The 14824-nt window shown below is 39.3% G+C and overlaps 2 protein-coding genes across 6 annotated transcripts in view; one reads left to right on the forward strand and one right to left on the reverse strand.

Annotated features, from left to right (window-relative positions):
- The window catches only part of LOC120552572 (protein NLRC3-like), a 52616-nt gene extending 43112 nt beyond the window's left edge, over window positions 1–9504 (forward strand). For all 5 annotated transcript variants that reach the window (XM_039790748.1, XM_039790746.1, XM_039790749.1 and 2 more), the window contains 3 exons: window positions 698–883; window positions 8309–8482; window positions 9103–9504. In XM_039790748.1, coding sequence (XP_039646682.1) covers window positions 698–883; window positions 8309–8482; window positions 9103–9109 — 367 coding nt within the window. In that variant the 3' untranslated portion in view covers window positions 9110–9504. The remainder of the gene's footprint in view (window positions 1–697; window positions 884–8308; window positions 8483–9102) is intronic.
- LOC120552600 (NACHT, LRR and PYD domains-containing protein 1-like) overlaps window positions 1–14824 on the reverse strand; it is a 735215-nt gene that overhangs the window by 387133 nt on the left and 333258 nt on the right.

The raw sequence follows: 14824 nt of genomic DNA on the forward strand, positions 1-14824 counted from the left end.
ATAATGCAATGTCACCCATGTCAAACTTTTAAAAGCCTATCTGAAAATATCTGACCCATGTTATTTATTAGCCTATAACTGTGTCTCTGTCAGTCTTCAATCTTGTGTTTTTTTAGTAGTTGCTTTAGGCCTATTTAAATTTGCTTCATGAGTAAATCATTACTTAGATTACTTAATTTCCCTTCAGTTATCAGAAGAAGGCTTTGTGTTAACTTGGTCTAATATTGGACAGGATATAAGAAAACATTTGTGTAGTAGTTTCACTACACGTACAGCTATTCATCCACTCCTCTACACAGTAATAATAATTTATTCTAATCTAGAAGGTAGTGATGAGCCAAACAATGTATTTTCAGGTCGACGAAGCTAGGGTTAGGGGGGGTTGTACTCATAACATTTCTTCAAGATTGGCAGGTCTGCTACTTATTGGTTCTTCCCCACAGTCTGAATAAATAACAAATAAGTAGGTTATAATCCAACCTGATTGGCAATGAAAGGGCCAGAGGAAGAGGAAATGTGACAGAATAAGAGGGCTGATTATCATTATCATGATCCATAACAACACAATACAACACACTACTCATTTTAGGGAAAAGATCATTTATGAGGTCATAGTAATATTGAGCTGCACATTTAAAAACTCAACACATCTGATTGGATTATGTATTAATCATCATCTTCATTTATTCTTTTTCAGATTGTTGTTTGATGGTCATTGCAGTTTGTCAGAGACTAGCTGTGCTCCTCTGGTCTCAGCTCTAAAATCAAAGCCCTCCCACCTGAGAGAGCTGGACCTGACAGACAACAAGAACCTGAAGGATTCAGGAGTGAAGCTGTTGTGTGCTGGATTGGAGAGTCCAAACTGTAGATTGGAGAATCTGGGGTCAGTTCATGTATTTTGGTCTTGTACAGTGAATATCTACCTAATTTAAATCCATAAATCCAAATTAATTAAATCCAGAACAAATGTTTCAAATTTCTATCAGTTCACTTGTTTTCAGGTTTTGTCTCAGCACAAATCACAACAACTCTTTTTAGTATGTGTGTGTATATGTATATATATTAGTGCTGTCAAACGATTAAAATATTTAATCGCGATTAATCGCATTAATGTCATAGTTAACTCATGATTAATCGCGATTATTCACACATTTTTATCTATTCTAAATGTCCCTTGATTTCTTTTTGTCCCATTATATTTTTTCGTTTTCATGCTCTAATCAACATGGAAAAGTGGATCGGCTTGCTTTGTGCCTCATGCCTGATCGTGATGCATCACGATGCATCATGATGCTTCAAAATACCTATTCTATTAAAGCCATATAGGATATTTGACTTGAGAAACTTGCTTTGTCAAGTGCAATGCCCAAGCTGCAATACGTAACTTCAGACTGGAATGATGAAGTATTTGGGTTAATTTCTTTAAAGTAGCTACCAAGAAGGTTTACCTATTTTGGATTAGTCATATACCACCCTACTTTTAACCAGCAAATCTATTGTGCTGTATTGGAATAACTGACCCCAGACAACTCTTTAACAAAAACGGTACTGCTTACTGAACAATAACTTAAATGTATAAATAACATTTAGCCGTTAGATTGAATAACAAAAAAAACATAACCCAAATCACACCCTTCAAATAGGCTAAGTGCAATATTTCTTCAAATGATATTACACACAACTAGCTACCCCTTTACCAGTTTCTCTATCAGTTTCCACTTAAAACACTCCAGCTACACTAAATGATTCCTCCCCTACAGCATTTCAAGGTAAAACTTACTCAAACCCTATTAAACCACTGCGTTAACACAAACCTACCCACACACACACACCCACCCACACACACACACACACCCACCCACACACACACACACACGCACACACACACACACGCACGCCGAGAGGAGAAAAAAAAAAGTCGCGGGCTCATGTGGACGTGCAGCAGCCAGCAGGACGTTATCTTCAGTAAAGCAAACACACAGAAATTATAGTTAGTCCCAGAAACACAGCTCAAACACGAACACCAGTCACCAGCTACGGCAAAGTCCTCCTCAGCAGGGAAACACGCTGTCGTCCTCTCCGTTCCACAATCAGCGTCCTCCAAACCAGCAACTCTCCGTTAGCTCCGACTTTAGCTAGCTAGCTAGTCAGTTAGCTCCAATCTTAGCCAGGCACACTAGCACAACGTTTGTTCTAAACCACGGCTATTAGACAGGAAAAGTGCCGTAGTGTAGCTACACCTCTTCAGCTTCGTTATTCCACTTAGATCGTTTCCAAGCTAACTAGTGTCTCTCCATGTTTCTGTTTTCTTTCCTCTTCTCTATTTGCGATCCTCTCCACTCTCCCGTGTCTCCGCCTCCGCTCAGCTGTTTTGCGTGTGTGTGTCTGTGTTTGTTTGTGTGTCTGCCTGTCTCTGTCTGCCTGTGCGTGTGTGTGAAACAGGTTAGCTAGGCTACTGAGTGTTATTTTTCATTTGAATGTTTATGCCGCGTGGCCATAGTGGGATTCGTAATTTTGCTTCCGGTATAGCTAGATCCAAAAGAACGTTAGTCCTTCTTTAACTTTCTATGCGTTAATCGCGCGATAAAAAAATTGTCGGCGTTAAAATGGGTTTGCGTTAACGCCGTTAAAAACGCGTTTAACTGACAGCCCTAATATATATATATATATATATATATATATATATATATATATATATATATATATATATATATATATATATATATATATATATATATATATATATATATACATACACACACACTGTAGGCCATACATACACACATATGTGTAAGGGATGATGTAGAGCTTCAGGCTTCGCGTGGGTGTTCTGATCACCAACTGCCTCACTCTACATTACCTACTTACCTACTTATCAAATAAATCAATAATTTGACACAGAATATTGATTCATATACGATTGTATTGCTTCCGCTAAAGAAAGCTTTACAGTTAGAATCCTGCGTCCATAGAAACATAAACTTTTAATACAACCCTTCGTCTACTACTAAACAGGAATTGACACATTAGCTAGCGGGCTATCGGCTGCTCTAATTCACATTAAGCTGAACATTTCCGTTGATGGTGAAGCGAGACACGGTAAATGGCTTCTTTGGGAATATTTATGTTGATGTTTTTGTCCTCATTCATCTCGATTAATTTTTGCACAGCCGACGCATGTTGACACACCTGTAAGGTAAACATGTTGCAATGTAAGTGTGACGGGGCGCATAGCTGCTGTCACGGTAGTGATACGCTACCTGTTTTAATGTCAAAGACTGAGTGAAGAATGTTGCTTGTACATGTTTGTTTGACTGTATATGTCCGGTTATTTATACTGGTTTTATATTGTCTGTTATTTATCAAATTCCCTATATTAATCCCGTAGTTTTGTGCACAAATTTTTAACATCTATTGCTGCGGTGATTTACTATTTGATAGGCCTAGCTGAATGCATCTATCATTGTTTATTGTTTAAAACCTATAGATTGTCACAAACATGACTTGTGGTGTATTATATTTTACAGCCAACAAGATACCTTGTGGCTGTGGTTAATGGTAATACTAATTGTATAAATTATTTTGTATCTGTTTAGATTGTTGTATATTTATGTTTGCTGTATGAAGCCATTACGGCCTACTCACCTGAGCCACCCCTGTGTTTTATAGGTTGGTATGTTCCAATTTGAGGGGTGGTGTCAGGCTATTTAGAGAGGCCATGTGTTTGCTCAGGGGGACAGAGCTGGAGTATACGTGAAGGTAGTAGGACGTAAGTCTGCTGGATGATCGCCACGTTAAACCTGATTTAAGGTCTAGCCTACTAATGAATAGTTGTTTATTTATATTCCTGATTGTTTGACTCTCAAGTCAATTTTATTTTGGTTTTTTTGAAAGTATTTTTAGTTACTTTCCTTAATTTTGTTAATCTTTTCATTATCATTTTTGCCTGTGGGCCTTAATTGGGTTAACTATAATAAATGCCCATCATTTTCACATCACCTTTGACTCACCCCGAGTGTTAAAGGGGTGATAGAATGCAAAACCGATTTTACCCTGTCATAGTTGAATAACGACAGTTCGGTGGGTAAATAGGACATACATAGAAGCTCAAAGTCCCTCTGACACCCCTTTACTATGAAAATCTCATATTTTGAAACTGCCGCTGAAAACGGGCGAATCCCAACAAAGCTGGAAGTTGACGTCAACCTCCCAAAAACCGGAACCTTTGTCAGCCCATGGGTGTATTAAGACAACGGTCACGCCCCAACATTTACATAGGCTACACAACTGACCTGAGATCAGGTAGTCTTCTGAATCTAGCTAGGTCACGCAGATCTCTGCTATTCCATTACAAAATTCACTTCTGAAACTTTTTTATGTGAGAAATCAACTATGTAAAGCTCAAATATGGGCCGTTTTACGAAAAATGGATGGCTAATTGCAAATGTTGTCCGACTGTGTGTCGGAGTTCAGCGCCGGGGCTGCCTGTGTTACTGCCTCGCCGCCTGGCCTGCCTTCCTTCACAGACCCCGGCCTGCTCTGAGCTCGATTGAGCTCCGTTACGACTGGCAGCCCACACAGCACTCCATACCCGCGCAAAGTCACCGGTTTTTGGATAATGGCCTACCAAACGCCGGTGCTCTGACAGAGCTCCAGGGCCGGCAGTTCCCCTCTTCCTAATGCCAGGTGTGTGTGATTGAGAGCGCGGTCGGAGAGCTTGTTACGCCAGCAATCTCTTACCACAGGTTCCAGTTAATCTTATAATGTGTGTATATAATGTGTTGAGTTGTTTAAACAAACTATCGGTGAAATACACGCCTCTTGTCCGCCAGTCTCATTGATAGAGCCTGCGGCTGGATGGAGCTATAGAGGAGGCTATTCTAAGAGGAGGCTAGCTATAGCTAGCCTCTTCTTAGAATTCTTAAAATTCATTAACTTCAAATCGGACACCGTTGTTAGCTTTATAAGAGATTTAGTTAGATGTTGTATAACTGGCTTGACGAAATTCAAACGGATTACGCCAAAAATGAAGCTAACCATCCGTGATTTGTAGCTACACACAGCTAGGATTGAAGGGACAGTCGCAGCTAACGAAACGATTACAGCTCACATATATTCATTAACTTGAAATCGGACACCGTTGTTAGCTTTATAAGACATTTAGTTAGATGTGTAAGTGGCGTGACGAAATTCAAACTGTAAATATACTCGAATTACGACCAAAAATGAAGCTAACTATCTGTGATTTGTAGCTACACATAGATAGGATTGAAGGGACAGTCACAGCTAACGAAACACTTTGTCTTCACAAATATTCATTAACTTGAAATCGGACACCGTTGTTAGCTTTATACGACATTTATGTATATGTTGTATAGCTAAGTGGCGTGACATTGTGTGTAACATGTGGTAAGAGATTGCTGGTGTAACAAGCTCGCTGACCGCGCTCTCACTCTCACACAACGGGCCATTTAGCTAGCAGGAAGAGGGGAGTTGCAGGCACTGGAGCTCTGTCAGGGCTGCCAGCCTAACGGAGCTCACAGCAGACCGGGGTCTGTGAAGGAAGGCAGGCCGGGCGGCGAGGCAGCAGCACCGCCGCTGAAGTCCGACACACAGTCTTACCATATTTGCAATTAGGCATCAATTTTCGTAAAACGGCCCATATTTGAGCTTTATATAGTTAATTTCTCACATAAAAAAGTCTCAGAAGTGAATTTGGTAATGAAACATTGCAGTGTCTGGAATATAAGATTCTGTCGCTTCGCTAATGGTTGTGTATTGGGGATTCGCTCAACCAATCAGCGCGCAGCTCTAATGTCCCCCTATGGCAATTTGCTCAACCAATCAGCGCGCAGCTCATCTAAATATTCACGAGCGTACCATATTTGGAAGAAAAGCTCTTGTTTCAAATAGGGCCAAAACACAGGGATGTGTAAGGGCCAATAAAATATTAACCAGGCCATTTTCAGCCCAACCAATGTTACATATCCCATTAGGAGACCATAAGGAACAGTGTGAAATACTCTATATAATCATTCTATCACCCCTTTAATACCTGCTCAAGACTACTCAACACATCTACCTTCAACAGTAAGCTAACTAATTAGCGTTGTTGTCCCTACGGCTGTTACTGCGTACAGATCATAGACCGTATATAAAGATGTAGCGAGCGATAGACGCTCACCAGATCTGCTGCCATTGCTTGAATTGGAGGACAGAAGTTGCTCCAAGTTTCCCCACTTTTTGCCACAGCTGATAAATTATACAGACTTCCTTCAGCGGATTGATTGATAGCTCTCCTCCAGAGTGAACAGAACTGCGTCCATGGCAAAGCTCTGCTATGCATGGCAACGGTGTGTTATCCTTAGCAACGGTCTGTTATCAAGAAAATATCAGACCGCATTCTACATTAGAATTCAACCAAACCATGTAATAAATGTATATACACATTACTGGTCCATTACAGACAGAATACCAGACAGAATCAGGGCAGCACTTCTCGGATTACATTATGTGCTTACGTAATTGCAAAATGGTTCTCGACTATTGTAGAAAGAAGTGGCTGATCTATAATGCAATATCTACATTGCCCGTTATCAGCAACCATTCATCCAATGGTCCAAAGGCACATTCTGTTTATATAAAGCTTTATTACAGACACAGGTCCATATAACACATAATACAGTATATATAGTATAAAAAAGAGATACAAAAATACATAATAATTGCATATTAGCCTATAGGATATACAGGCTATTGCACCAATGCTGTCTTAACCAAGAAGTGTATCTATAACAGCTTTTCACAGGGCTGACTAGAGCTTCAATTATGTGGTTCTCTGACTTGTCCAGGCGACACATGAAACTAAACATCAGTTTTCTTAAGAGTGCCTCACAGGTTGGCACTCTAGTGGACACAAACAGATGGCTGGCACTATGCCACCTAGGGACATGGAACAGCAGCCTCATTGCATCATTGTATGCTACCTTGAGCCTCTGCATACTCTTTTTCTTATTGTTAGACCACAATTGAGCAGTATATAGCGGTGTGATGTAGGTTCTAAACAGAGAGCACTTCACAAAGTCAGAGCACATAGAGAACCTCCTTATAAGCATGTTAGCTTGAGAGTAAATTTTACAGAGCTGTCGGTAGAGGTCTTTGTCATCCGTCCAGTCATCAGATATGACGTGACTTAAGTATTTAATTTCCTCACACACAGCAAGAGGACTATCTGACAAATAAAAGGTTGTAAAAATTGATTTCCTGTCCTCGTCAATTCTAACTATCATTGTGTGACTTTTTTTTAGCATTATACTTTATGTCATTATCAAGGCCTACGGAGAACACAGCTTCATCTTTTCAGCTTTTATCCTGATCCTGTTGTGTTCAGGTGTTTCTGTTTTCTAAACCTTCTTTAGCTCTGAAAATATTTTAAAACATTGAATGATTTCAATCAGGAACATTATCTTCTAAAGTTACATCATTTATTCTTTATTCAGATTGGTGCGCTGCAGTTTGTCAGAGATCAGCTGTGCTGCTCTGTGTGTTGGTGAGAGAGTGTGTGTGTGTGTGTCTGTGTGTGTGTGTGTGTGTGTGTGTGTGTGTGTGTGTGTGTGTGTGTGTGTGTGAGCGTGTGTGTGTGTGTGTGTGTGTGTGTGTGTGTGTGTGTGTGTGTGTGTGTGTGTGTGTGTGTGTGTGTGTGTGTGGGTGGGTGAGACTGTGTGTGTGTGTGTGGGTGAGTGAGACTGAGTATCTGTGTGTGTGTGTGTGGGGAATTAGCCGACTGGCGCATTTACAGAAATGTTAATTAATGTGCATTGTCCTAATCAAAATAAATAAAAAAAATAAATCTCAATGAGAGAGGGAAACGCCAGAGCAGGGGGAATGAGAGAGACAGATGCCAGAGCAGGGGGAATGAGAGGGGGAATGAGAGAGGGAGACACCAGAGCAGGGGGAATGAGAGGGGGAGACACCAGAGCAGGGGGAATGAGAGGGGGAAACGTAGCACCTTTTTAAACCACAACATAGCGATGTAAATGTAGCCCACTTCTGAAGTATAAATATTTATTTGTTTCTGTTAATTTCAGTGTCTGATTTTTCAGAACACACAGCTGTTTAGAGGATGAATATAGTATTGATCCTTTATTGGTTGACGTGATAATGATCCACAATTACAAAATCTCTCCATTTATTTGAGGGAAATGTCATTTATTAGGACATAGTAATGTTTACTTACATCAGTAATTTATAACAGTAACACATCTGATTGGATTATAAATAGATTTTTTATCATTTATTCTTTATTCAGATTGAAGAGCTGCGGTTTGTCAGAGATCAGCTGTGCTGCTCTGGCCTCAGCTCTGAAGTCCAACCCCTCCCATCTGAGAGAGCTGGACCTGAGTGACAACAACCTGAAGGAGTCAGACGTGAAGCAGCTGTGTGATCTGAAGGAGAGTCCAGACTGGAGACTGGAGACTCTGAAGTAAGTAGATGGTTGGATTCAGGTCAGTCCATGCTGGTTTCAGCAGTATCAAACTAAACCCAGTTAGTATCAAAGCAAAGATCCAGTATTTTCTGTAAACCTCCAACCTCATCAGTGAAGCTGTGAGAGGAGAGAGAGAACAGTCAGCCAATCAGAGACTGTTCTCTCTGAACCCAACAGCAGGAAATCATCATTAAAGTGAGCAGTGAACGTCTCTCTGTTTCTGAAGTAATGATGCATTAAGGATTCTCAGCAGTTTATTTCCACTGAGAGAGAGAGAGAGAGAGAGAGAGAGAGAGAGAGCATATATGGCAGTATGTGATGGTCAACATTGATTGTGTGGTTGGCCGCAACAAATATATCAATGTATGGTAAACACTGGGGCTACATATGTCTGGTAATATGACATACAATGAACACAATAATCTTTGGTTAGTTAATATTTACTGTCTTCTATCCTATGTTCAAGTTTCTCACTTAGCATCGCACTAAAGGTTTGATAGCCCATTAACTATATGGTGGATTTCTATTGTGTTTGATTATTATGAATTATTTGTAGGCTTCAGTACTTATGGAATCTAAATCTTATTATCTCTTCTGTTGTCTTCTTCTCTCATCAGATGGTGATCTCTGTCAGACTGATCAGGAGGAGGATGTTGGAGGACCAGCTGAGTCCTGATGATCCCGAGAGCTTGAAGCAGCAGCAGCACCTCTAACTGGGCCATGTTACTGGGAGGTAGAGTGGAGAGACTGACTGAGGCTCTGCACGCTTCCACATTAGCAACGGCACGTGGCCATGAAAGAAGGATGTCGGGCAAGTTGATTGGCCGACATTAGCCTCTCTGGGTCAGTGACGGGGGCTCTGTCTCCATCAGAATCAGCTGACTCAGCATACGTCAGACTACAGAGTGGAGCCAAGTGTGGAAAGCATATGTTTGCTAACATTTCACATTTTACCATCAATGGTAAACTTGACTGTCGTCGCTGCAGGACAGTCAGCTGTTAGTCTGATAAACTTAACTGCCCCCCCGCTGAAACAACCGTTACATCACAGAGACCTTTACCCCCGACCCCCCCACCCCACAGTAACATCTTCTCTTCTAAATTAACCGTTCAGATTTAAACTAACGTTAATAGGTGAGGTGATTACCACACTGTCATAGCAACGGAAGAGATTAGCTTCATACACTCACACAGATATCCACACACTCTCTATCACACACACAGACACACACACACACACACTCTGTGTTAGTGAGCACTTCTCCTTTGTCGAGAAAATCCATCCACCTCACAGGTGTGCCATATCAAGATGCTGATTAGACAGAGAGAGAGAGAGAGAGAGAGAGAGAGAGAGAGAGAGAGAGAGAGAGACACTTAACCCACATTTATATAGATGTCTGATTTGCTTTCTGTTTCTGTATTTATTTCATAATTTATGAAGGTACTGCCGTATCTCATATTATATATATATATAAATAAATATTTGCCCGTATCAACCAGAAAGAATATAAAACCTTAACTGATTCAAAGCCACTGTAACACTAAATGCTTGCTCTTGGGGGAATTGTTGGGTCTATTAAAAAATTACAGAGTGTGATATAGACCTACTCTCTGTAAAGAGTCTCCAGATAACTTGTTATGATTTGATACTATAATTAAAATTGAATTGAATTGAAAATTTCACTGAACTCAAAACAGATTTTGTCAAGATGTTGGTGCAACATCAGCTCTTTATATTTCTTTTTCTATATTATATATCTATATTTATAATACACTCATACAGCCATATATAACTTACTGTGTGGAAATCTGGGGAAATACATACAAACCCAACCTACAGTCATTATGCACATTACATAAAGTGTAATCAGAATAATGTTGGATACCTGGAGCTGTCCTTTATTCTTTAAGTCACATATTCTGAAATTCATTCATCTGGTTAAATTTAATATGGGACAAATCATGTTCAAGAAGGGAAGCATGTTGGGTATAATTTTAAAAAAAAATTCAAAATAAGAACAACTTTAAAAGTATGTGCATCACAATGGGTGGGGTGAGTTTGTTGAATGGGTTAGACCAGGTGCTTAAAGATTGTATAAACATAACAAAGTTTAAAAAGTTATATAAAAAACACTTTATTAAAAGGATATGACGAGGAAGAGAGATGATTGAAGGTGGGTTAGTGTACAGATTGTTACAGAAATGTTGACTTACTTCAAACGTAAAAAAATAAATAATAGGGTTTGGTGAGTGTAAAATTAGAGATGTATTGTTGTGTATATTGGTTATCCTGTTGTAAAAACATATGATATATAAAGGAATGAGTTCAAGATGAATTAGGGAAACTTCACAAGCTTTGGCTACATCCTGCTCCTCTTTGGACAGTTTTTGAAAATATTAATTCTAACACTCTATAGATATTGTTCGTTTTTCTTTGGTGTGTTGCTACTCACTTTTGTATTTTTTTATTTATGTGTGTGTGTGTATATGTATGTATGTGTATATATATATATATATTTTTTTTTTCCCGAAACAATAAAAATTAATGAAAAAGATTTAATGGTTTTTAGGTTGATGTGAGCGTGCTGAAAAGACGCATGAAGTCTACCTGTGGCGCTTTTTCCTTTCAAAATTCAATCAAATATTGTTATGAATCTATGAATATTGTAACGATGCGTTTCCCGTAACTCCCGTATATCGTGCAACCCTACTGCTGGCTCTCTCTATGTTAGTCCTATGTACCCTGGCGACTGCAGATGAAAAGTAGTTAGTTTGACTAAGTCTGGCATACTTACATGTTTTTATACAATAATATTTATAATTATGCATGGTCCCTATCAAACAATAAAATAAAAAAATGAAAAATAAAGCTTCACTGAACTTTCTCAACTGACTCAAAACAGATTATGTCAAGATGTTGGTGCAACATCAGCACTTTAATATTTCTTTTTGTGAATGATGTTTGAGGCAAAAGAAAAGAGTTTATATGCATTTATCATGTCTATAAAGCATTTAAAATACACATGAAAATAATCCTGACTTTTATGGTTTTAGCTTTAAAATAAACCCCTTTTTTTCAATTTGATGTGAGCGTCCTGAACAGACATGAATACAACCTGTGGAGCTTTTTCCTCTCAGAAATCAGCGTTGAGGCAGCCGTTATCTCCACAGTTCATGTTCTGCTTTCTGCCAGCAGATGTCACCATTTCCTCTGTTTCCCCCAAAATAATGATGCAGCATCTGTCTGCTCTGAACACTGCTAAATAGTCTCAGGAAGGAACTTGTTTTGGTGGAACATGTGGACGTTCAAAAGTAGTTTTAGTCGTGCAACAGAAAACTCAGATTGGACAGATAGTCTAGCTAGCTGTCTGGATTTACCCTGCAGAGATCTGAGGAGCAGTTAACCATAGTCCTCACAAATCAGCCGGAGGTTAGAACGCCAACACAGAGACAGAGGAAGGGGACGCACATCAGCCGAAATGAGGGACATCTGGCAGAATTTCTGAAGGGAACGGAGCGATCCCAGAAGTGGAACATTGTGGCTATAGACTACATACATCTAGGATAACACAGCAGCTGGACAGTGCAAAACTAAATGTTTAACATTCATCTCGTTCAAGTTTTTTTTGGCAGTTGGTACGAAGTTTTTGTCATTTATGACAACATTTTTGAAGGTTTTCTTTCAACGTTTTATGAGGGTTTTTTTCTGACGTTTTTGACGCTTTTTTCAACAATTTTGTCACTTTTTTACTATGATAGCTAAGGAACTTTTTGTCATGTCTCGTCCATGTGTCAAGTTTCTGTGTTTAATTGGTTTCATGTTTTCTGTTACTTTTCCATTTCCTGTTTTATTTTGTAGTCTCTCTGTTTCCCCGATGTGTTGTCTTATTTACTTCCTGTCTTCTACTTTCCCTCCTGTGTGATTACCTGTCCCCGCCCCTATGTGTTGCACCTGTCTCATTGTCTCCCTGTCGTGTGTATTTAAGTTCAGTCTGTTCTGTATGAGATCGTCTGCTTCCTTGTGTTCAGCCTTCGAGCATTTTTCCCTATTTCCTGTATTCCTGAGTTCCTGTTTCCCCTTGGATTTTGACCATTGCCTGTCTTTTCGGATTTCCCTTTGCCTGTCGTTTACTGGACTTGCTTGTGAGGTTTTATTAGCTTGTAAACATACACGCCCACTTTCTTAAACCAAGTGACGTATTATTTGTAAGCATTTTGAGCTAGCTGCGTGTATGTCTACGCTGTATACAGTGGACGTAAACATACACGCCACTTTCTGAAGCCATGTGGCGTGTTATCTGTATGCATTTTGAGCGCTGTATACAGTGGACCGGTTGGGTTTAGGAAAAGAAGAACGAGTTGGGTTTAGGAAAAAACAACAAAGGAAACATGACACGAGCCCCGGTCTCCTGGATAAAAGTCCTGTGTTTGATCCATCCAACCCCCCGACCAACCCCCCTACGCGGATTTTCGGCCTTTCATACTACTCACTACGGCGTCAATTCACATGCAATCGCAAATGGAGGCCAAACGGCGTTGATAAACTTGCTAAAAAGCGTCAATAATGGCTTACGAATTGGCGTGTCATACATACCATTTCAAGAAATCAGTCTGATAAAACCATTGTATTTTACTCGCCTGAGTCGTGCATTTGTGGGTCCATTGTCTGGGGTGCGTGATAATGTCAATGAACAAAAGAGAAATGAAGTTTGACACCGCTGCTTTAAAACAACAAATATTTCTCAAACTTGGCTTCACAACATATTTCACATTGAACAACAATTTAAGCTTAAAAAGCTTCACAATAACACCACATTTACAGACATTCAACGTGATTCCTCGGTGTCTCTTTCTATGGAAGCCGAGAGCCGTCGAGATCAGAATTAATTTAACTCTTTCTCAAGAAAATAAAGTTGGTTTTTATCATCTCTTTCCTGAGATTAGAACTCGATTATTTCATGGAAATCAGAATCATGACTCAACATCTGGAAAAGATCAGAGAAAATGTTCTTTAGTCATAAACTGATAAATTCACAATCTATTTTTGTAATTTTTGTTTTATATTTTCCTGTTTCTGAGCAAAGAATCTCCACTTCTGTATACACCAAACTTTGCAGTTGTATTCATAACTATATTTTGGTCTGTACAGAGGGTTTTGTTGATATATCATTTTTGGCCTGATTAATATGACATTCTATGCCTAAAAATAGGGCGGAAATCTTTTTAAGGCTATTGGCAGTATTTTCTGAATTACTGGGTAACAAAAGGAAAATTCATAATCTCCTCTATAAATGTCTTTTTAATTTAATATATCAACAAAATGAAAAAGAAATTTGAACATCATTTTTTTCAATGGTCAGATTCTTCACTTCAAAATATATGCAAATTAGCACATGTTTAATTAGATATAGCCTAATTAGCATATGTAAACATAAAATTACAGAAAACTTGCAATACATTTTGTTCTCCTATTCATGTGAGTAACTGGTAAAGTTTCATGGTGATATCGGTAAGTTAAGCATTTTGCCCTATTCACCTGTAGTGTCTCTCCTTAACAGTGTAACGTTTAAACATGAAGAACATCTTGATCAGAGCCGAGACTCCCTCCTCCTTAAATATGGTCATGTTTGTTTTCTTGAGATGAATAATTAATGTCAGAACTTTGAGAATATTAATCACCGTCCGGCCTCTGAGCTTCCGTACATTCACACAAACATTCAGTTAAAAACAAGCAGTGGTAGTTTAGTCTGTGTGTGTGTGTGTGTGTGTGTGTGTGTGTGTGAGTGTGTGTGTGTGTGTGTGTGTGTGTGTGTGTGTGTGTGTGTGTGTGACGAGCAGTGGTAGTTTACAGAGTCAGTGTGCAGCGACAGGACATCAGAGTTTGGCTCATTCTTATCAAGTAAAGAGTAGAATAATAAACTTTTTACACATCAGTACACAATCATCAAAGTTAGTACACTTGTAAAAAGAATCTAACAGGCCGGCTACATCGCAGCGTAACATCTGCAGACCGACTATGTTTACATGCACATAATATTCAGTTTTTTGTCCTTATTCCAAAAAAGACGATATTCCGACTAAGCTGTTTACACGACAAATGAAAGTGAATATTCCCATTTATATGCAGCCATGTAAATTAGGATTTTTCAAAGTGTTCCAGCTGTGGAGGTCATGTTGGAGTGTGTTAACCAGTGGTGATTATAGACCCTTTTTAGGGGGGCTCAAGTGTTATTCCAGAGATCAGAAACACTATTTGTCCATCCAAAGAGTCTCTGATTCTGCTGCTCCTAGATAGCTTCTCTGTCTCTCCTCTCTCCCCCTCCCCTCTGTCTCTAATTA

This window comes from Perca fluviatilis, chromosome 22 (genome assembly GCF_010015445.1).
Source record: "Perca fluviatilis chromosome 22, GENO_Pfluv_1.0, whole genome shotgun sequence".
NCBI lineage: Eukaryota > Metazoa > Chordata > Actinopteri > Perciformes > Percidae > Perca > Perca fluviatilis.